Source organism: Xiphias gladius, chromosome 20, assembly GCF_016859285.1.
Source record: "Xiphias gladius isolate SHS-SW01 ecotype Sanya breed wild chromosome 20, ASM1685928v1, whole genome shotgun sequence".
Classification (NCBI taxonomy): domain Eukaryota; kingdom Metazoa; phylum Chordata; class Actinopteri; order Istiophoriformes; family Xiphiidae; genus Xiphias; species Xiphias gladius.
The window spans coordinates 5,739,975-5,764,340 of record NC_053419.1 but is presented as its reverse complement, the minus strand read 5'-3'; the positions used below and the strand labels follow the sequence as shown (position 1 = coordinate 5,764,340).

The 24,366-nt window shown below is 40.5% G+C and overlaps 2 protein-coding genes across 2 annotated transcripts in view; both read right to left on the bottom strand.

Annotated features, from left to right (window-relative positions):
- Positions 1–542: 542 nt before the first annotated feature.
- Positions 543–18,030, bottom strand: man1b1a (mannosidase, alpha, class 1B, member 1a). The gene is made up of 14 exons (XM_040158329.1): positions 17,765–18,030; positions 14,848–14,985; positions 10,727–10,835; positions 10,014–10,219; positions 9,576–9,715; positions 9,244–9,356; positions 8,642–8,833; positions 5,983–6,131; positions 5,440–5,628; positions 4,696–4,886; positions 4,128–4,248; positions 3,590–3,784; positions 2,847–2,978; positions 543–2,374 (listed from the first exon to the last, which is right to left on the bottom strand). Exons 2-14 carry the CDS (start codon positions 14,947–14,949, stop codon positions 2,165–2,167), a joined length of 2,049 nt encoding a protein of 682 aa, XP_040014263.1. The 5' UTR covers positions 14,950–14,985; positions 17,765–18,030; the 3' UTR covers positions 543–2,164.
- A 3,963-nt stretch (positions 18,031–21,993) lies between these two features.
- The window catches only part of si:ch211-196i2.1 (collagen alpha-1(I) chain), a 104,795-nt gene continuing 102,422 nt past the window's right edge, over positions 21,994–24,366 (bottom strand). The window contains exon 67 of the mRNA XM_040158036.1: positions 21,994–24,201. Coding sequence (XP_040013970.1) covers positions 24,052–24,201 — 150 coding nt within the window. The 3' untranslated portion in view covers positions 21,994–24,051. The remainder of the gene's footprint in view (positions 24,202–24,366) is intronic.

The window sequence follows — 24,366 nt, the reverse complement described above, 5'->3', positions numbered from 1 at the left end:
ACCAGAAAAATACCTCACAAATCAACAGATGCACAGGTTTGATTCAATAGCCATTTTTCACAAAATATGTACACCATTATTGTTTTGTCACCCACCCATCCAGAGTAAAAACACAAGCCATAAATCAAAATTTCACAAATAAACACCGCTGATGCAGCAGCAATATAAAACAGAACCAAACCACCATAATACTATATACATTTCAACAGGCACAGCAGAGCGTTGGCAAATGTAGTGCACATTCAGTGGTGTGGGTTGGTACTATATGGCTCTCGGTTGGACGAAGTCCATTAACGAGAAAGAGGTGGTTAAAACTGGAACATGTCTTGAGTGTGGAAAAATGAGCCAAAACAGAAACCCAAAACCTTTTTGTAGAGTGAAGCATTGAAGGTGAAAGTAGAATAAAAGAGTGTGGGTTCAACCATCTTCAAAGCAGCACACACACACACACACACACACACACACACACACACACACACACACACACACACACACACACACACACACACACACACACACACACACATATACACACACACACACACACACACACACACACACACACACACACACACACACACACACACACACTACACCAGATACGTCCTTCAAACTGCTTTGTCAACATTACTGTATGGAAAACAAGAGCTTCCACACTGCTCTACATCACATTTGATGGCGAGTCAGGGATTGCTAAACAAAAATGAATCAAACTCCTTCAAGCATGAAGAAAACAATTCAACAAACTTCACTTCTTAAAACAAATCGCCTGTGAAAAGAGGATGACTGAGCGGCTGCATGTATATCGTCCCTGACACAGGAAATGATAATGTACTGAGTTGGTTTATTTTGATCTCGCTTCACAGCAGCTGCACATTTGAGGCTGCATGGCAGCTGAAGGGCAGCCTTAGATGATTCCCCTTTATTTCTCATAAAACAAGCATGAATTTAATCAAAATCAGGATGCGACTCAAGAGTGCGTGGAAGTGTTCCTCTGTGACAAAAATGCAAAAAGAAAATAATAATAAATTAAAAAAAAAAAAAATAAAATAATCACAGAACAAATGTCTACATTCATCAACAAAACAAGGTGTAATTATGTGTATGTACCTGAATGAAAATCATTCAGGACTGATTCATTCATTACACCTTTATATACATCTTTTTTTTTTTTAACTGTAAGGTCATATGACCATGACCTAAAAACCGTAACTACCACCACTTTGCAATGCTTTCCAGGGCTCCACAATTCTTCAACTGCCCCATCTTAGTGAAAATAACCATTATAGCCATTGTTTTAATCTGGTGGCCTCAAACCTCCTAATTCTTTACTTCAAGTCTTCATTTAATTAAAGACATTCATGTTAGGTATTAGGAACACTCTGCCTTTGCTTTTCTGCAAGGCACTGGCCTCAGAACTGAAAATGGTCCCAGGATGCTGCACTATTACTGCCCACTGCTTCCAAACACTTAGGACGGGACAATGCAGGGAAAGAATTTCCTGAGAGGGAAGAAAAAGTACTAACTAGTCATAACTTAACTTCTTCTTTATGCCAGTTTAATACATGAGCGAGTGCATTGAATGTTGCCAAAATAAAGACCAACAATATGTGGTTCCTCCATCAGAGCAGTCTCTTTAAACATAAATTTAGCTGAACATTCTCCATATATTTCCTTCGCTGGTTACTGTGCCTTCAAGTGTCACATCTGTTGACCTCTTCGCAGCCATGACACCTGACTATGTTGAACTAATGAGGGTTTTCAACTCACACGGCAAACAAAAACTCTGGGGGGGAACATGATTGCTGTCCCCACATTCATATAAGAGCTCTCCAACTCACCTGGAAAATAAAGAAAGACCGCTTTCCTCTCTCTTGTTTCCTGTTAGCTCCAGCTAGTCAGAACTGATTTTAAAAAGTTTTTGTGCATTAGAGACCAGCTCTAACACAAACCTTTTCCTTAGAAAACAAATCAAAAATAAACTCTTCCATGTGTAAATGTACCAAAGTACAGGTAGACAGCACAGATCAGCTTTACTGCTCAACACAGCAGTCCAGTCTGGGTGGTTACTCAGAGATGAATCGGACTGAGCGGCAATAACAGTCTTTGACTCATACAGGACTCTCTGGGCCTGATCTTTACGGAAGTCTCCTGTATGGTGACATCACTTGGGTGGAGAGGGCCATATGGGGAGAGGATGAGCCTCTGTGTTGAAGACATATTTGTCTAGACTGAGCAGCTCCATGTCATCAGAGAAGAGCAGATACAAGTACTTCAGCGTCTCACCCAGGAAGAAACTCTCCATCTTGTCCCGGGGCCCGGGGTTAACGGGGTCACGGACGTTGTTGATGGATGTGTAGCCACCACCAGAGACCTGCAGAAGTGGAGTTATTTGGTCAGGGGCTTAATGACGTAGAAAAAAAAAAAACCCACTTTGATGATGCAAATATTCCCTAAGCTGCTAGATGTTTCACACATAAAAACACACTTGGCCTTCCTGCCAACAATTTCATTGAACCCAAGAGCAAGATCGACTTTATCACATTTTCTTAACTTTCGTTTTGACTGACGTGTTGACCTGTTTTTCTTTTTCTTCCTTGTCAAAAATCGGTCCACATTGATTTTCATTCCATTCTGCTGCTGGAATAAATCTTGCTCTTTTAGTACACTTTTAATGACTGAAAACTTACCCAACCACACCTGGGCTGCCAAAACAAAACAATATTAAAATAAACATTTTAGTTGAGCCTGACCATGTAAAAGTCATGCAATATAACAGAGCCAGTATGGCTCATTTTTATATACTCTAATTTAATTGGCTGGATAATTAAAAGGTTTGTCTGTACCTTAGTGTACTTATTGAAGCTCTGCAGTATCTCCCATCCCCAGTCTCTGTACTTAGTGTCCTTAGTGAATCTGTACATGTAGAACAGACTTTCCACCGTCTCTGGTCTCAGCAGGTTGTGTCTGTCTGCAGGCTGGAGGATATAGAAGAAGTTGACAATTAATATCACAATTAATAAAAGTGATCAGATAAAGACCAGTTTTCTCCTGAAATGTTTAAAACATTTCATGCATATATTTGAAGTTAATGAAGGCAGCAGTGGAGACAAGTACAAAAACAGAGGTTTTGATAAACCTTTGAACCATTAATGAAAAATTAAATGAGCACTGAGAAGAGTTAGGAAGGTTATGGTCTCAACTCCCACCACAAACTTAGACTAGCTGATTAAAATTTTATTCAGCAGACTCATTGAATTTGTTTTACAGGCTCATTCAACAATCAGTAGCGGGCTCTCACTTATTTTGGTTACTTTATCTTCTTTCAAATTACAAAATGTGCATTCAATAAAAAGGCATCAACATAAGACACTACATTCAAGACAATACTTCCAAATGCACATCCATTTGAATTTACAAAGAGATTTGAATAAGAAAAAAAAATTGCAACCATTACTGGTGCCTAGAAAGAAGACGACTATGGTGCCTAGAACTGGCACCATATTCGTCTTCTTTCTAGTCTTCTCTCTACTAAAGAAGAAGACTAAAAAAAGATAGTCAGATGCCACCTATCTGACATTAGCCTCACCTTGACAACAACGTCACGTCCGTCACTGGCCTGCAGGCTGAAGTGTGCAATCTCTGGGCTCAGCCCAGTCTCCATCTGTGTGTACATCCGGTGACAGGTCTCCATCAGCTGCACTGCCAGATCCATGTGGTCCCCTGGGAGGCTGTTGTGGGCCCCCAGCGCTAAGGTTCCTGGCAGGAAGCACACCAGGTGATCCTGTAGAGGAGCGACACAGGGGGAGAGGCACAAACGTCAATGATGAGAGCTGGGATTGATTGGAATGGCTAAAAGAGAGAAAGGCCGACAGCACATGAGTTTGTACAGCTACTGATTCAACGAAAGCCCAAAGACCGATCGATTCAACAAGGCGGTCATTGTCTGTACATGTTTATCAAGTTTTGGCAGTGCGCAAAATGTCCTTCTATGACAATCAGCGGTTGATGTGCTATGTGTGGTACTTCCAAAACACAGTATGTCCAGGTCCTAGGTTAATTAAGGGGTCTGTGACCCTTTGACGCTCCCCATATTTCGCACAATGACTTTTAGTGAGCAACTCTACCATCTTAGGGTTGAAGCGGTTGTGGGACAGCTCTCCAACAAACGTCAATCTGCTGGGCCCTGTCTGTCTCACGAGGTGTTTTTTCACTCCCTCCACAGCCTGCAAGTAGTCCTCCAAAAGGCTGGACAAAACACACACATAAACATGGAAATATTAGTTATGTAAATAATATAAGAAATAATATAATAATAATAATTAAACTACTACTCATAATTATACTACACAGAATTTTGTAAAAACGATAACAAAACAGGATCATATCATTAGAATATGATTTCACTAAAAATTGACTTGGTGTAGCCGCAACTTGTAAGCTGTACAGCCTAACTATTTACTCTGATTTTCAGGTCAGCTTATCCTCAATGTGTCTTGATATGTACATTGAAACGTGAATTTCTGAAATGTCTCTGCATTAATGTTTTGTATTCTGTCTCTAAAGTGATTCAGATTTTGTGAATATACAGTAAGTTCTCTTTTCTATGGCTCTGTTGCTCCAGCTTCTACAACCTTTTACATTTTTGTCTCACAATCACAAAGTATCAACTCAGACACGTAAAGCTGGAATTACCTGTCTTCCGTCTTGCCTCCCTGGAGCCACTGTTTAAGCAGGTATTCATAGTAGCTGTCTGCCCTGGCACCAAGCGTGAAGACTCCTTTGTGGGTGAACTGGCCACTGTTGGTGTTGATGAACATTGGCACCAGGCCATCTTGTTTGCCTGGCAGATTGTGGACCAGCTCCATAACCTCATTCACGACCTCCTGGAAGTGATGACATTAATGCCTTGACATGAGATAATGAACCAGCAGCCTCACTTCACTTACTGCTCATGTGTAGGCCCGTAGGATTGAAAAAGACTGTTTTAAGCTATTTATCATTGGAAAATCATTAGCAATTTCACACTTTGATGAAATTGGGCTCATCAAAAGCTATGTCTCAGAGGGCTGGCTCAGGTTATGACAGATATTATTTAAGTTCCTGTCAGGCTGGGTTGAGAATCTTCAGGCGCAAGCTCTTGTTTCTGGAATCGCTCATACACTGACAACATGATGAATTTAAAGCAAACCCTAGTTCATGTTTGTCAGTTTAATCACATAAGTGTTTGCAAGGTGTACTTAATGTCTGATTGAACTGAAATGCTCCATCTGAACCCAGGAAATATTTATATAAACTACCTCCAATCTTTTTTCAGTCCATCTCGGTGAACTGAAAGTAATGCCAAATCTAATTATTTCACACGCACGCACGCACGCACGCACGCACACACACTGCAGGCACATTTTATTAATATGGAGACCCTCGTGTTGTCCAGACCTGGTACTGTGGTTCCTGGGTGAGACGGCTCAGCTCTCTGAATTCCAGCTGAATGCTGGTGACCTCGGCCAGCGTGCTGTCTGATGTCCATCGAGGGGGGTGGGCTGTTCCCTTCCCAATGTTGACATCTGAAAACGGGATCTTTGAGGGAGTTTTGAAGGCAGGCATCAACCTGGACCCAAGATCTTTCTTTGAGTGGAAAGAAGAACAGAGAGGAACAAAATTAATGGACTTTTAATATTTTCTAAGTATTATGGAATCTATTTTAAAAGTGGAACTGCTCTACTGCAACCTTACCACAACAACAAATCTGAAGACACCTATTAGCATTGTAACTGAAGTGAGGCAGAGGAGGGACTGAATATACGGAAACTCATCAACTCTAGAATGTAGTTTTCAAAAAAGCTACAAGGGTTGCTTTCTTGTTCGTTTGAACTTGAGGTCTTCAAAAACGTATAGCTCTAGACTGCACCATTATGTTCTAAAACAACTGCATTACATAAGAAAACAGACACTACGAACACCCGCTGTGGGCCGACTCACCGCCTTCTCCAGAAAGAGATGGTCTCCTGTTAGATGGTAGGTACTCAGCAGGCCCCCGAGGATACGGATGGTTGTCTCAAAAAGATTCACATCTGCATTTTTGTTGAAGGAAAGCTCTTTCTCTACCCAGTTCTTTGCTTCTTCAAACTCTGTGTGGAGTGAGGAAGAGTACAAGAGTGAGAAGGAGAAAGAGAGGACAAGACAGACCTACATGCGAGTAATTTAACATGGTTGTTCAAAGATGTTTAGCTAAGAGTTTTGCCTCAAGTGAGGCGATCAAGTGCACAATCAAGTCAACTAACTCCAGAGACAGTCCTTAACTGACGCTGTGTCAGATTCATAAAAGAAAATTCCACTAATTTAACATTGCACTCCTATAACAGACTCACAATTAACAGTAAAAAAAAGATTAAAAATCGATGCGGCTGATCCAGTGTTATTTTCTTTATTATTCTATAAATTCTTTTTCCTTGTCCAACCTGGCGCCTACATAACCCACAGTGCAACTGGACCGCTGACTGGGTGTGCTTTGCTAGTAGTGGCTAATGCAGCCTTGAGCTACTAGCCTCAAGCAGTGATGAGGTGCGGGCTACAGAAATATGATAAGCTTACTTCTTTCGAACTCCACATCCAAAGATTTTTTTCATTTTCAAAACGAATAGTCCTCAGACCCAACTGACACATCAGACTTCACACAGCTCCCTCTGGAGCCATTGAACGTTTAATACAATTTTTTTTCAAATAATTAGTGGTACTCCCCAACACCTGTAAACAGACTTTGATGCCTAAAATGAGTAAAGCTTCCCCTTTAAAGTTTGTTGAAACCAAATGCAAAGCTAGCCTTTAGCAATGGCATAGTTATCTACGGACATGACAAATTAAAGGAAAAACCTGATTAGATGAGTGCAGAAACATAACAAATTCAGATGCTTCCACACAGGCACTGCATGGTACAATTAAGCAATTAACATCCAATCGTGCTCTGTGGCATTTAGGAAAATGCTGAGTGGATCCCGTTGATTCTGATTTTGTATCAAGAGGAAAAGATCTAAGTGACATTGAAAGAGGGTTTATTGTCGGGGCAGGGACAGCAGGAGCTTCAGTCACAAAGACTGCTGAACTGTTTCAATAGGAACCGTGACTAATGTGACATCTGCGTTTAGATTTATGGGAAAGACGTCAGTAAATAGGGTTCGGAAATTGTGGTCAACAGCGCACATTTGATGACCGTGATGCTCGTGCTTTAGTGCGATATGTAAGGAAAAACAGAAGAGCAACTCTTCCTCAGGTGACTGAGAATGTCAGTGCAGGACGTGATCAGACTGTCAGCGAGAACAGTCCGTCGACAATTACATAGAGAGGGATATTATAACAGGGTTGCAGTGCATAAATCCCTCATTACAAAGATGAACGCACATTTAACAGTTCAGTGGCGCAAAAACCACAGGCACTGGTCTACAGAGATGTGGAAAAAGTAATAATGTCAAATGAATCATCGTTCACCATATTTTCAACAAGTGGGAGAGTGCATGTGTGACGTACACAAAGAGAACAGTACAGGCCTGGATGCTTGACCCCTACGGGGAGGGGATCTGGTGGCTCTGTGATGCTGTGGGGGGGCATTTTGCTGGCATGGTTTGGGTCCAATTGTCCCCTTAGAGGAAAGGGTCACTGCAAATCAATCAAGTTGCTCTGAGTGATCACCCTTACCCTGTGATGAAACATTTCTATCCCGATGAGAGTGCTCTCTTTCAGGTTTCTTCTCTTCTTTTTGTGGCAGTGCTATGTGGTGTTGTTATTAGAGCCTGACTGATACTGATTTTTTGGCCGATGCTGATATTGATTTTTAGGGAGTAAAAAAATTCTGATATCAATATATCGGCAGATATATTTTACACACACACACACACACACACACACACACACACACACACACACACACACACACACACACACACACACACACACACACACACACACACACACACACACACACACACACACACAATTCATGTGTACAGTGGGGTCCAAAAGTCTGAGAGCACTTTCCCATTAACTTGAATGGGATGACAATGCCCCCATCCATAGGACATGAGGGGTCACTGAATGGTTTGATGAGTACAACAGTCGTGTGAATCATATGCTATGGCCTTCATAGTCACTAGATCTCAGCCCAGTTGAACACCTATGGGAGATTTTGGACTGATGTGTTAGACAGCATTCTCCACCACCATCATCAAAACACCAAATGAGTGAATATCTTTTGGAAGAAAGGTGTTCATCCCTCCAGTAGAGTTCCAGAGACTTGGAGAATCAATACCGAGGCGCACTGAAGCTGTTCCCAAAATCTTACTAAGTAACTTGGTTGTTACCATTGCTATATTGTTTTTTCCTTTAATAGGTCATCTGTCTGTAGATAGCGTGCAAAATGGAAAGATGTGAGTGGATGCAAATAGATACAAATTTGCTCTGTACAGTGCAAATTAGGGCAAAGACGCATCTGTGCGAGTTGAAAAAGTTTCAAATTTAATGAATAAAGAAATCCCTTTGGTATCCGTAACAAAACTCTATATGAGTATTGTATTTGATAACATTATACAAAGATGACACCCCAATGATACCAGGCCTAAGAGAGAGGGAATAAGTGCGCATACAATACCTTCTTTTAGGCCCATAATCCACATAGTGTCCAGAGAATCAATAAGGGTCAAACCCAGTCCAAACCACTCTCCAAAAGACTTGGAAATGGGCTTGAGCTCATCGTGACCCCAGGCATAGTCCTTATAGCCTTTCCACGCATGTCTGAAGGCATCACGTACTGCCTCCAGTCTGTCCACTTTTCCAGTTGAAACTACAAACAAAAGCCCACAAAGGAATGAATAAGAAATGAAAGTGTAATTTTAAAAGTCTGTGTTTCCCATAGGAAGCTCTCCCAACAGTGCACCTCTCATTTTCAGTAGGTGGAATATTCTGTGCCATGTGTTGATGCTGCTGCTTTGAGCAGCAGCAGGGATTTATCCTGCAAGTTAGAAATGTTCAAACTAGAGCTGGCCAGCACTATGTTAAAGAATCTGAAGGGAATTATTAACACTTCATCAGTGGCCCCAAAAGTATGAAAAGTTTGAACTTTTCTTTTTTGTTAGTTTTTAATATCTTACAGACTAAATAAATAACTGTTTGTTACAGACCTTATACCTTAATTTCTCATGTTGATTTGCTGTATAAAGCTCTTGGTAAGAATTCCAAAAGTTCAGTACTGACCTTCCAGTGGGACAGTATCAGCAGGGTTGGCTGGGGGCGCTGCAGCTTCTTTCTCACTGGCTGAAGGTGGAGGCTCTGTGGCCTGGTCGGCTTCAATCATTGCTCCTCTCCAGCTGCATGACAAAAGTAAAAATCTGTCAGATGCCTGAAATATTTATAACTGCTTCTCTGATACATGTACAGCAAAAACAGCCACTACAAGGCCTGGGTGTAGCTCGAAAATGTCTGATTCTGATCTTCTGAGCAATATCATGTTATCTACTTTTCTCAAAGTTCCAAAACAGTTGTTTTATAGAGTTGTTTATAGGGGAAAAAGCAAAAAAAGAGATCACCTGACAATCTTCTTTTCTTTGTCCTCATCCTCGCCTCCATCTTGAACCAGCTCTTGCCCTCGCTTTTCCCCACCGACTGTGTCTGAAACATTTCCGTCTCTCTGCATGGTTGGTGGACCTCTCTTTGGAAATGTCTTTTTCTGTGGATAAACAAACAGCTAGAGCTAGAAACAGGGGAGACAACATGAACAACAAATGGCAAAGAACTAATTGATGTATATATGTGTGGGTCACATAGGGTTTTACAGCATCAAGAGCGATCTTTTACAAACATTTTAGCAACCTAATTCACTAAGGTGTCACATAAAGGAATGTTCCAGACCCATAACTATATACTCATTCTAATTTCATGAATATTTTTGAACTCTAACATTTTTATCTTTTAATCTGTTGTTGATTGATGTTCTTGAAATAAATAAATACAAACACAACTCTAACCTTAATGGGAGGTTTAGCCAAAATGGGGACATTTGGTCCTCTGGGCTCCGCCACAGCATCTGGACCTAAAGCTGCTCCAACATGTGGCCCTGCCACAGGAGCGGGAGCTTTACCTGCAGCTGGACCCAATACAGGCTTCACATCTGGAGGAACATCCTTCAACTCTCTGTCATTTAGCTCCAGCCAGTCCTCCCTGTCAGACAACCCTACACACAAAAAATGAACAAGAGTATGTCCACACTACGCCAGCTCACTATATTAAGTATTGCAGTTATCATTATATTATGATTCTAAAGTTGTCCAACAAAACATATTACATAACATATCTGAGCATGAAAATAATATATCATGCTTTTCCAGTCCGCACTAAAATACAAGGAGCTTTCACATTTATCTACACTGGAGAGGGATTTTTGGAAAGCTCAGTTTTTGGATGTTGGGGTTTGGATGGAATGCCCAGACCGAGAGAAATGGGGGCATTTTCAGATTTAGCTATCTTCTGGTTGAAGCAGGCAGTATTGCACAAAAACGAATTAAAAAAACAAAAAAACAAAACAAACTATCACAGCATCTCATGTGGTGTTTTAGTAATTGCAATTTATCACCACCACCAAACACAGCTTCAACTAGTCATGGAGCAAGACCATTAGAATCAACAACATTTGTCTCTGCCTGTGAATGTCTGAGTGTAGTATTGTATGTGCATTGTTTACCTCCCCATTGCTCTGTGATGCCTGGATAGGAGAGCAGTCCAAATATGAGCAGCAGAGCCAGCAGGAACAGGATGAGGCTTCGCTGGAGCCGAGACAGCTGCTTCCATTTCTGTAAGCAGATAAACAAGCAGAACTTACTACACTAAAACATGTCTAACAGCTCTGAATTAAAATCTGAAGCATTTGTAAGTAGATTCTCTCATCCTCCCCCTCTGAAAATATCTTACAAATCTGTTAATGCTTCTTTTAAAAATAGCAGGGTGAAAGAGGGAAAAACCTGATGGCCTTCCTTGTCTGGCTTACCCTGTATAAACTAAACATCTCATTCCACCTGATGCATTAAGCTCAGTGAGAGCTCACAAATTAACAATTTAACCAGTTCAACCCAGCAGTGCAGAAGGAGGGACAAAGACGGGGTCTCTCAGGAGAGAAGACTAAAAGGCAGGCTGGTGCAACTCTGTTGCCTGCTCTAATTAACACCTATGCAACACCATGAAACTATTGAGCCATCAACTGTGACTTGTGACGGAACACACAACAGACTTTATCTCATGGGAGATTTTCATTTTACTTTGCTATAGTTCATTCAACATAACGGCATGAGAACATTCTGCATAGCCCAATTGTACATCTTCAAAAATCTAGTTTTTTTTTCTGAATACTGGCTTTGGAATCACCAGAAGACTCATGATCTAATGTTGTACTTTTGATTAGGTATGAAACCCAGATTTGAACTAAGACATATGGTAAAAGCTCTAAAGCTAGTTAACCTTGAGCTTAGAATATTTTATAACAGGAAACATATTCTATTAACCAGGTTCTTGTGGTATATTGCGTCAACACTATTGTGGATCAGTCTTTCCCCTCTATAGCAACTGAATGTGTGAACTGCAATGTAGTTATAGTGTAAATGTTACATTTCCTTTTTGGGTTTACAGTAACAGTGGGGCCAGCCCTATAAACGCGAATGTGTTAGTCAAAGGTTGACTGACTGAGTCAGTGAATGAGTGATAGAGTTGAGATCGAAATGAAGTTACACCATTGGTCAGCCGAATGCTGTGTGTCTGAGTGCTGAAGTTACACCACTGGTCGACTGGCCGAGGGTTGGAGTTTCCCCATTGGCTGCTGCGCTTTCAAAATGAACTGGCATGAACAGTGTCTAATACGTAATCAGGGGGGTGTTTACAGACAGTGTTGCTAACTTAACGCCTTTTTCGCTAGATTTACCAACTTTTCACACCCCTTTAGTGAGTTGTTTTTGTTTTTTTTCCACAAAAGCTCTTAGCGACATGAAAGCTACTTCTTGGACAAACCTTAGCTAGCGTTTGTTGAAGATAGCCGCTTGTATTGCCCCGTGAGCACAAGGTCGGGCATTTCCTCCGCAGTCCCACCCCTCTATCCGTCTCATTCAACTGACCGCACGGCTGCTGACATAGACGTGGATGAGCTTCTAACTTTCTCTCTGAGTGATATAGCTAAAATCACAGCACAGCCGTTGTCTTTAATTTATGTGTATGGTGATTTTGTAAAATTACGTCTGGGTTATAAAATAAGGATTTTAGCAAAGCAGAGCAGCAGCTTGGAAATGGCTTGGAAGTGACTGCTGGTTAACATGTTGTCTTAATGGGCTGCGCTTCAGTCACTATTTCATACTTGTTCTGTTGTCTGACAAAAGAAACTGAAAAATATGTAAATGAGAACAGCCTTATTGGGAATTTGGCTGTATTAAAGTACTGTATATGTGAGCACAGAGAGTGAGAGAAAAGCAACTAAATAAAGGGTGGTCCAGCCATATACTAGATATTGACCTAGTCTTGTTTAAAGTGGACAGTCCCATTAATGGGAAAGTGGTCTCAAACCTTTGGACCCCTGTACGGTTTCCTTCAGCATTTGCGTGAGGACTTAACAATGAGCCAACAAGCTGCTCCGAGGAACATGATTTGCAGAGAAAAGTTTTCTCAGGAACCATAAACGGTCATCAAATTTGACAACCATTTGTACAGGGGAGTGCTGAGCCAGGTCGACGTCCCTACTATAAAGCTGAATTTATAGAAGCAATGTCTTTTGATATACTGCCCAAATAAAATGTTATAGATCAGTCAATGAGAGTGCTGGTTTGCTTTTTAAAGTAGTACAGAATGAATGAGAGCTGACCGTGCTGTTTTTTGTTTTTAAGAAAAGATGATTGTTGTTGATGATTAAAGAAGTACCTTTCCTTATAATCAGGGTATGCGCAGATTTTTTTGAAATTAAAATAATACTAATGAAACAAATAACGCCTCATGTTTTATACCAGTTTTACGGTTGCAAAAAGGGTGTAAAGCTGTAAAATAAGGAGCCAAGCTGAAATCATTACAGCTTATTTCTAAACATGACCATTTTTTCTTTACGAAAACTAAGAGTGGACACCCATTTGAAAATTAAGTGTTGACAGATGGTCCAACTGTATTTAAAATAAAGCGGATTTGTTGGGGGAAAAAGATGTTTTAGGCCATATTTTGTAAAACAAAAGGCAACACACATATGATACATGTCAAAACACCTGAACGTGCTCTTTTCTGTGTGGGCTCATGTACCTGTGGCGTCTTGATATGTATTATTGCAGGTTGTTGTGCATCAGGATACACCTCTGTCCAATTTCTCAGCATCGATACATTTTTGACTTTCCAGAAAATCAGCGATTTTAATTGCATTTGCTCCCGAGAACTGCATGTCCCAGCTACTTTTCCCTGACAACTACTTCTGTCTGTATGGTGCGTTCAGTGTGCGCTATGGGTGTCAGATGATATGCTTCACATGCAAAACGGTAAATTACAACGCTGGTTTATATTGAACACAACGCTAACAGCTGTGAACATACAGAATAAAGAGAATCTGTCATTGCTTGGTGTAAAAATAAATTTTGTGTCTCTTGCACTTAAAGTATTTTCATCTAAGATGATTGAACTGATTAAACTGTGTTGCGCAGTAATGAGTAAACAACCAATGTAGTCTCACTATAAGCGAGGTTGTAAGATCAGTTGAACAGGGATGAAAGAGGAAACCTGTGAACAAAGCAGCACTTTTTAAACTGCCCCGAGGAAGGACTAAAAAACAAAAAAGTCTGAGATGAGAGATAGTAACAGTAACATAATATACCTGTAAAACCACAGTATCAGAACCAACACAAGAAGATGAGGGGTGCTCATCATCAGAGGACGAAAGGAGGTGAGAGAAGTGTAAGAAATTTGAAAGTAAAGAGAACAAGATTAAAGAAAATGTGCAGGGGAACATAAGAAAGACAGTGAGATGAACAGAGTTTGTTTTATCTGTTGATCAGACACAAAAATGTACTCGGGGGATACTTTTATCTGAAAAGTTTGAAAGTATTGGCTGCTCCACAACAAAGGAGACGAAGGAAAGGAAGACTGAAAGCCAGGAATCGAATTTGTCACAAAAACAGATACATTTCATAAAAACAGAGATAATCTATCTCAGTGAAGTCATCAGAAACATAACCAGGCAGTTTGATGCTTACAGTTGAAGCCTTTTTGCAGTGCTGACAATCAGTCAGAAGGGAGCAACCCATCAACTGGGGCTGGGCCATGTGAAAATATACACAGTGAAATGTAAAAAAAATTGATTTTTTTAATACTTTTTATATCAAGTGCATACATCTTGTAGTAGTATATTGGGTCATTACGGACAACGTTGCAAATCAATGAGCAGGAATGCTTTATGGCTGATTGGCAGGGCTGATTTACAGGATTGCTGCATTAATATGACAGACTGGATTTCTCCAGCGTTTAATTCCATGGATTTGCTAAAGACACAGTGATATTTGGTTATTTTGTCATTAAACAGTTGCTCAATTAAGTTCCTACAATAAACCATAACTCTGTGATTGAGCAGTGATGTGTATGGACCTACGGATGCAAAAAACAGGCATTCAACCACACATTAAATGGTTCGAACTTTTCAAACGTGAGAATTTGCTACTTTTGTCTGTTTGTGTGCCTGTGACATCCTGTGACTATCACAAGCTCCCCATCTTGCATCAAACACAGAGGTTTGTGTGTCAAAGATGTAAAACTCAGCTCTGTCTAGAGTCATGATCTACACAATACTACAGGACCACTCACCCTCCAGCAGGACTGTCTGCGGTGCTTGCCATTGTTGTAGGTGTGACTGTGCGGATCACTGAGTGTCAGAGAGATGAAGTCCTTTCTGGAAGGCGGATACATCCTCTGATTGGGGCAGACAGTCGTAGGGCATAGAAGCTGAAGTCAGAAAAGTGAAAACCACAGTCAGCCTAATTATGACTGCTCCTAAAATAAGGGTGATGTTAAACAGGAAATGTGATCGTAGGGTCAACCCCACCATAGTGCTGAAAGAATCGGTTGAAAATTCGATCGACAAAATTAATTGATGACTATCTTTATGATCAATCACTTATATTAGTCATTCAAATAATAAAAATACCACGCATTAAATGGTTCAATCTTTTAGAACGTGAGAATTTGCTACTTTTGTCTGTTTTATTGTGTTGTACTTGTAATACCTTTGAGGATTTTGGACTATGGGTGTTTGGAGGGCACTGGTTAGTAGAACACTACAGTAATCCTGGGTAATATGACTTGATATAGGTTTGGAGTCAATGCGCAATGGTAAGATGCAAAGTCTCACTGACCATTTTTTTAAACAAATTACCAGATACAAAGATGTCAGGATATCTAAAATAAAACTAGGCTAAATTTTACTGTGAAGTGGAAATTTATAGGATGTCTTTTTTTTTTAGCCAGGTTATAGTTATTGGAATACTGTTATTTAACTGACTACATGTGTAGGTTTTTAAAAAGGAGAGGGTACCAATTTTAGGATGAAATTGTTGATTTGCAGTAAACCAGCCATGTTTATTGTATGCTTTGACTGATTTATGTATTCCCAGACACCATGTGCAGAAATTCACTGTATCTTCCAATTTTTCGTTCTGATGTGTGTATGTTTGCTTCGTTGACAGACAGTTTCCAACTGCTGCAATATCAATTTGCCAATACCTACATGAATTCTTACAAAATTCCATAGAGGAAGCTATGAATTGTCACTGTTTGATTTGAAGTTTTATTTGAGCCGTAAGAGCAACATCTGCAACTAGCAGCAGTTGCTATGATCAAAATACACCGACTTTCAATTTACTTCAATCCACTAAACTCAGACAGACACACAAATATATCCTTATACATACATATATATCCAGATATGTATACACACACACATAAACACACACGTTTTAATTCAATGGGTTTAACAAAAATATCACATCAACTGTTTAGTATTTGTAGCCATTTTTATACATAGTCCCTCATTTTCAGAGGCTCCAAGTAACTGTACAATTGACTGACAATCAGTTTCAAAGCAAACCTATTAGATAGATAACAGAAGCTTTAGGAGTGACCGAATAAACAATTTGGTACATTCTTAAAAAGAAGGAATGGCACTGGCGAGCTCAGCAACACCAAAAGGCCTGGAAGACCACAGACGACAACTAACGTGGATGAAAGCAGAATTCTTTCCTTGGTGAAGAAAAACACCTTGACAACATCTAGCCAGGTCACGAACACTCTCCAGGAGTCAGGCCTATCACTGTCAAAGTCTACAATCAAGAGACGCCTTCATGAATGTAAATAGAGAGGCTTTACCACAAGGTGCAAACCACTGGTAACACTCAAGGACACAAAGGCCAGTTTAGTACCAGAATGATGGGAAGAGAAGAGTATGGAGAAGGAAAGAAATGGCTCATGATCCAAAGCATCCACATCATCGGTCCGTCATGGTGGAGGCAGTGTTATTCATGGGCATGAATGGCTGCCAATGGAACTGGGTCACTGGTGTTTAATGATGATGTGAAAGTTGATAGAAGTAGCAGGATGAATTCTGAAGTGTAGAGGTCTATACTGTCTGCTCAGAATCAGCTGAATGCTGCAAATCTGATGGGACACTGCTTCACAGTACAGATGGATCATGACCCAAAATATACAGTGAAAGCAACCCAAGAGTTTCTCAAGGCAAGGAAATGGAATATTCTCCAATGGCCAAGTCAGTCACCTGACCTCAACCCAACTGATCATTCTTTTCACTTCCTGAAGACAAACAAGCAGCAACTGAAGGCAGCTGCAGTAAAGGCCTGGCAAAGCATCTCAAGGGAGGAAACTCAGCATTTGGCGATGTCCACTGGTTCCAGACTTCAGGCAAAGGATTTTCATCCAAGTATTAAAAATAATCTTTAATTTATAATTATGTTGGTTTGTCCAATTACTTTTGAGCCTCTGAAAATGAGGCACTAAGTTGAAAATGGCTGTAATTCCTAAATGGTTAATACAATATTTTTGTTAAAGCTGAAAGTCTCTCTCTCTCTCTCGCTATCTTATATATATATATATATCTCCATCTATCTATCTATCTATATCCCCAACTCTCTATCTATCTATATCTATCTATATATTTTTATATATTTGTGTGTGACTCTCTAAATTTCACTTTAAAATGTATTCATCATCCCCTTCAGCACCATGGACAGCTGACGGCAAGACGCTCTTAACTCTCGACTGGTGATTTGGAAAACGGGTGTAAAACTTAGATGGCTCTTAAAAAAAAAACTATCGTTATCGGGACACAGGCCTTAATTCAATGTTGTGATGTTCCTTTAAGTTGTCACGTAGTCTCTGCAGAGCCTTATCACTGATTCAAAGTAAAAATAGGAAAGCTAAAGCTAGTGCGATTCTGACAACGCAGTGACATATGCTGCTTTGTATATCGTGCACGCTACTTCAAGTCTTATAGTCTGTATAGCTGACATTTTAAGAATGAGTATGTAAAGAATGCACTAAAAAAATGCAATTATGTGACTATTCATCATTTACAGCTACGACCTATTTAAATGGGCTAAACTGTTACCTTACACCCGTTTTCCACACACCACTGACATGCTGTTTAAACACACTGGCAAATCACAAATAAAGAGAAGGGAAAAAGTCAGATCCTCAGCTGCCTCCCCCTCACCTTTGTGCCCGGTTGGCTGCCTCGCAGCGACGTTATTCTCCTGAAAGCTAAACGGCTGTTAGCTCGCTTCTTCGGCTTGTTCCTGAATGGAGAGTGACATTTGTTCGGCCGTCGGAAAGGCCAACATGCGACGCAGCGGCTCGCCCGACCGCCGCGCAAGACCAAACGCTGCTACGTGAAATGTCAAACGAATGAAACCGGGGGGAACATGGCTAAAGCGAGCGTGTGGGAAGCCACTGGCAGACGCGGAAAAAGTGAGCGCTGGCGAGAAGACGCCGTGCGTCATGTGACGTGTGCACGTGGTCTGGCGGTTCGGGCGTTAACCCTTCGCAACCCGCGGCGCCGTGGTCGCAGCTGAGATGACGTAACTTTGTTACGGTCCTCGTGCGTTTCAAATTCGAGCTCTCACCTCCGAAGAGAAACGTTCTCGATCATTTTCTTGAAAATGTAAACAGGAGTGAAAATGAATTCTGTATTCATTTGGAATCGGACACCGCTTTGAGCAGCTGCATTTTTACTCCTCTGCACGTTCACCTGACTACGAAACTCTAGGTTACACCAGCAGGTAACTGAATTATTTACTTTAAGGTGTATGACTCGAACGCTCTGCGTTTTTCCTACGAATCGGACCGAATTACCAATTTTGTTTATTTATTATTTTTTGTTGTCATTGTTTTTTCCAGGGGGTTTCCCTAAGGATTTACGGTTTCATATCAGTTCCTTTCTAGGAAATTATAAGAAACTATGGGAAAATGAGTCCTTTGATTTTGATCAATACACCTTATGATTTATGATGATTTAAAGGCAAAACAACTGAATATGTTTAAAGTCTAGCTTCACCCTTTGACTGCCGCAACTGGCCGTGCTGCTGTCACTGCGGCCTCTGCTGCCCCCGCCTCTATTAGTGCTGCTGGTCCAGAGCAGACGACGCATCAGCACCGAAGGCCCTGACAGCCAATCACAGGACATGAAGCAAGTTAGAGCAGAGGAGCTCAACAACAGGAGAAAGGTGGAGTTTACCTCCACGAGCTGCAGCGTGGTTCCATACACTACCTGTTATCTGTTATTACGGCTGAAAGGTCACTAATAGCACCAAGCTGCTGATGCTCATAATACTAATAATATTTTATCATTTCAGTTTTATAAGGGTCACATTATTACACATACTCTTGATACTGTCTGCATTGATTGTAAAGACCCTCTCTAGATTATAATCTTGTATTTAGGTCAAACATCTTAGAGTAATGTTTACTTTTGTATTGACTGGCTTCTGCTTACGGTTGTTATCACTGCTAGTACCATGACTGTTACTACCAGCATAGCTACTGATTCTGCTGCTGCCAGTAGCGGTACCAGTGCTGCCGTGCTCTGGTTACTCTTTTTCTTTTTCTAAATTTCGTCTGAACTGCTCGCTCTGCTGTGGTCCGGTTGGTCCAGAGACTCAGTAACGGAAGGTAAGGAACGTCAGGGAGGTCTAACCCCTTCCTGACCCTGACCCCATCCATTGCTAAGAAGGCAATGTTAACAGGTATGGGCCAAAAGGGTTTGTTTGATTCGACTGTTCAGAACTCATACTGTACTTATGGGCCATCCCAATAAAAACAAACTATAACAATCTAAAAGTGATGTGTAAGTTCTTGCTATTAGTTTCAATTGCTCATCGGTTTATAACCTGAGATGTAAATAAATAAAATAGACATTGTTAAGAATGATTATGGAAAAATATTTCCTTTCCTATTCTTGAATTATTATAATCACCTTAATGCAGCTTTAAAAATGGATTTGAATGGAATATTTTCCAAAAACCCTCTTAAAGCTTCTCCTTCTTTTACACTTCTTTTAAATATATTTCTTTAATTTTTTTTTTTTTTAATGAAGTGTAGGAGAAAAAAAAAAAGAATTGCACACCAGCCGTTGCTTCTTCACAGTCCATTTCCACCGGTTCCAGCTCCCTCGCAGCAACAAAATTAAAATGAAATAGTGATTCAGTCGTGGCTCATATACTACCCATTAACCAGAAGTTATTCCCAGTGCTGATCATATCATCACTTTCTTCACAACATCGGCAGAATCAACATGAATGCAGGGAAATGACAACAGCTGTACTGTGTGATCGACTGTCTATACTGACATTTAAAAGAAGCGACGACAGGAGGCAACAAAAGGCTGTCCCCTGAGCGCCACCCAGCCCCGACCCTCACTGGACACGTCGGTTTTTGATTTGAAAAAGCTTTTTTTTTTTAGGGTGAGAAAATTGCTCGCCTAGCGAGGAGAGAAGGCTGGAATGGAGAGAAACAAATGTTGATAAATTGAAGTGTCTTTAATGTGGACTACTCTATACAGATGTCCTAGATTTATCTATAAGAAATATCCTAAATTAAAAATTACTTATCTATAACCTAAACGTATCACTTATCAATAGCCTAAATTTATCCTTATTTAGCTATAACCTAGACTTAGCACTATATCTCACTGTTAGTGAGGGCGGAATTGCCACTAAATGTCCTACACGTGCAGGCCCAGCCAGACACAGCCCTTTACCTGTGAGGGCTCGTACGTCTCCACTCTGTACGGAGAATACAGAGCTCATCCACCCCTGAGTCTTCTCCCATCACGTCCTGCACAGTAGAGGGTGGGCCCCTAAGTGGGCATGTGCATGTAGGGCCTGGGCCCTAGGGGGCCTTTGTGGCATCTCACTTGCTGCTCCCTCTGTCCTCCCCCTCCAGTCCGGAGCCTGTTAGAAAGGTTGACAGACGGAAAAGCAAGAAACAGGTCAACGTAGTTCAGTAAGACAACTATTGTAATTGTTAAATGCTGTGCTCTCAAAATGCCTCCTGGGATTCTTCCGTTAGTGATCTCCTGTTTTTCTCTATAGGCATCCACTTGATACATTTCAGAGCATTAACAGTCAAGACCAAGAGCATTTGGGCAGTTACACTTTTTTTTTTTTTGTCCTTCAGGCTCTGAGCTTCAGCTTTAATTTGAGTGGATTAACATCAATATAGGGAGAACTGTGTGGGAGATATAGCCCTTTAGACACAGTACCCGCATTCTAATAATTCTAATAGTAGTTGGACAGATACACAGAACGTCAAACAACATCATCATATTTGATATCTTGTGGAAAATCCTTTGTAGTGAATGACTGCCACAGACAGCAGCAGATGCTTTATGTCTTCCTCGGTGATGCTCTCCCAGAGCGTCACTGCAGCCTCCTTCAGCTCTTGCTTGTTGTGGCGTCTCTCTGTGGCTGTCCGAGCGGCACGTGTCTCAGTTCAGGGGTGAGACCATGAAGGCAAAGAGTTCAGCTAATATGTATATGCAATCCATAGCAACCATACAGTCCTAGCCTCTTAACATCAGCAGTGGCATGCCAGTATTTATAAACAATATTTTTATGCAAATTTTTACTTAACAACAAAAAATGATGCAATGATTGACTTGCAATGATTGCACCCATTATTCTTCTAGTAATATTAAGTTAGTTTTAAATGAGTTTTATTATGACATTAGTTTTTTCTTTTTTTGTTGTTTTTTTTTTTTTTGGTCCTAGCAGAACCTGATAAATGGTCCATGTTTTTCTGCAACAGATTAATGATCTCTGTCAGCCACTTTAAAGAGATGGCAGCTAAATTGAAATCCAAGAGCAACACACAGTGGAAACATCTAGTGAGATGACAAAACTTGTTAGCTGTAACCCTTCCCTTTGGTCAAATGTAGTTAGCCATATTTCTCGTAAGCGCCTATATAATGTCTCAAGACCAGCTGCTGTGAATACATTTTCAAATAAATTTACGTTACTTCTCTGACATACACATGTAGCTGCCAAATTCGTCCCAGGTTTAAAAATACATTAAAATCCCAAGGATTTGTGCTTCCTGTTCAGGAGTGGATAAGCCCGTGGCTGCACAGTGCTGTAGGTCTGACATAACTTAGCTTACAAAATATTGTTTCAGACATTGAAAGAGATTAAGAAACAAACTCGAGGGTAGTATCACCACGTGGTAGCCACGTGGCTTTGAGTGCACGTCTCGACAACTATTGGATGGATCGCTGTGAAATTTGGTACAGACATTCATGTCTGTCTCAGGATGAATAACTTGACTCTTCATGTGGTCCCATCATCATGGCAAAATTTGTTTTTGTCCAGTGACCAAACTCTTTGCAAAACCAATGATGAAATACACTGAGTCAACATTTGGTTAAGTTTTTAATTCAGATGACACAGTTCTTTGAATGAGCTGATGGCAGATGTCCAGCATGTCATTTCATATTTTTTTAAAAATGACAATTTGTACAAAACAAGTACAGTAACAATGATCAGTCCCAGCCAGCTAAGTCAATCACGTGGAATGATGATATGACAAATCTAAAAAAAAAGAAAGCGTTTAAAAAATAAACCCTAGGCCAGAATTTGCAGACCTGTGGCTAAAACGCTTAATCTTTAATCTAATTCATCTGGTTGACATATCCTCTCAGTTTGATAGCCGTAGCACACCTCAGCCTAGTGAAAACCTTGGAGGCAATTTAGCATAAGCAAGAAAATGACGGTGTTTTCCCAGCTTCGGAGCTGCTGTTCTGGCTAGGCTGCCGGACTACGCTCTCACCACAAACTCCCTGAGATCTCACTCAAATGTATCCCTCTGCTCCCTGCAGACCGTACACCATACTACCAAATCCTGATTCTTCGGAGATGCTACAGGGCTTGCTTCTTTTCTCTGGACCCAAGCACTTCTCAGATTGAAAGACGCAGAAATTCAGACTGACAGCAACTACTCCGTGCTAAGTGGGTAATAGCAGGCACTTCTTTTTCCACCAGGGGCAAAAGAAGCTATGCGGTGGTGGGCTACTGCTCTCGCACTTGCTATTAAGCCAAACTGATGCATGATCTTTACAGTACAGTGAAAGAAGTTAAAGTATTGTTCTGTGACGAAACAGGTGGATCTGTAAGCTCTGGTTGCTTAACTTCAGTCTTTGGTTTACATGAGACCAACAACTACAACAACAAAAAAAAGATATAATCTCCTTAACATACTTGAATCTAACATTTATATTGTTGAAATAGTAAATAACGTAATGTAAACCTGTTGGACAGGTGCGTAGCAGAATAAAATCTAATGAAAATGTGGTAAACTCTCATACACTGTCAGCAAAAAGTTTATTAAAGCAGCTGCTACATTTTTGTCAGAGACTTTCAGGAAAATGGGAGGAAATAGTAACTTAACCAGACTGAAATACAATTTTGTTTCACTTCTTTTTCCAGTCTGACACTGAGTTCATGTCAGCCAATTTCTGTTTGGAACACAATACCTTTAAATACTTCCTAATCTCAGGTTTTCATTGTGTCGATTGGTCTTTCTATGTATGTATTTTGACGGATTGTTGAACGTCCAGTCATCTCGGTTGTTCCTCTGATCTGACCCTGGTCGTTACTGGTTGATGTATAAATCGTTTGTTGCTCTTGAAAATGTAAATCTTTAAAAACGGCTAATATTATATGTTTTCATTTGTTAAAAAAGTCTCACTCTGTGGCAACAACAGCTCCAGTGCCCATGTATATATCAGTACAGTATTATACCTGAGATGTGAAAAAACATATAATTATATGAAACTGTAAAAAATAAATGCTGTTTTGTATTTTACCAAAATGAGGAAATTTGGTTTTGCTCTTGACAACAGACAGCAGTAAGTATGTCTAAGATAATATGACCGGCCACTTTTATTGTTTTTGGAATTTAATAAATGTCGGGCTTTCAAATAAAACTCAGACACATCTGGGTTCACTTGCAGTACTAAAGTAGTGGATGTACAGTGAGAGAAATTACTGGCCTGGTCACATACGGCCAATGGGATGACAGTAGCCGTGTCCCCATCCAGAACACATTGTTAAGAGGCCAGCTGGGACAGTCTGACTTTTATATATACAATGGGCAGGCTATAACAGAAGCCCTGAATACATAACATAAATCAAACAGAGAAAAAACATTTGTATATAAAGGATTAAAAAAACATTTTTAAATTATTCAATGTAAGATAAATGTCTCTGTAAACAAACTTGACTTCTCTGTGAAAGAAATGGCTAGGGGCCCTTGTCCCCCCTCAAGTTCATTAATATAGAGTCAATCAACTCGAGAGATCAAATCCCCAAATACAAGAGGAAAAGGAAGTGATGTCCTCACAAACTGGATGATATGTTTTCCACTTGTCCTCTTGGTGTCCATGTCCTGAACAAGGGTTTGTATCCTGGACCTGCGAGTCCTCTGGGACGGCCCAGCTTTCTAGCACCTCTAGCTGAAACACACGGGTCCGACTGTGAAGCCAAACTGGTACGTGAAGTTTCCGCCTCCCATTAGCGCCAAGTCTCTCAGAGGAAGCAGCTGGAGGTCCTCGAACTCGAACACGGACTCGCGAGGTCCAGAAACCAGCTCCACTTCAGGCTGATACACAGGAAAAAGAATGCAGGTTTGACATGTAACTGCTCTGAATCATTACCAGGTTTTCATGTGACAGTAATAATTCAGCATATTTTATTTTATGTTTTATATCAATTAGGATTACGACTAATTATTATTTACATGATCTACTGATTCTTTTCTATTTGA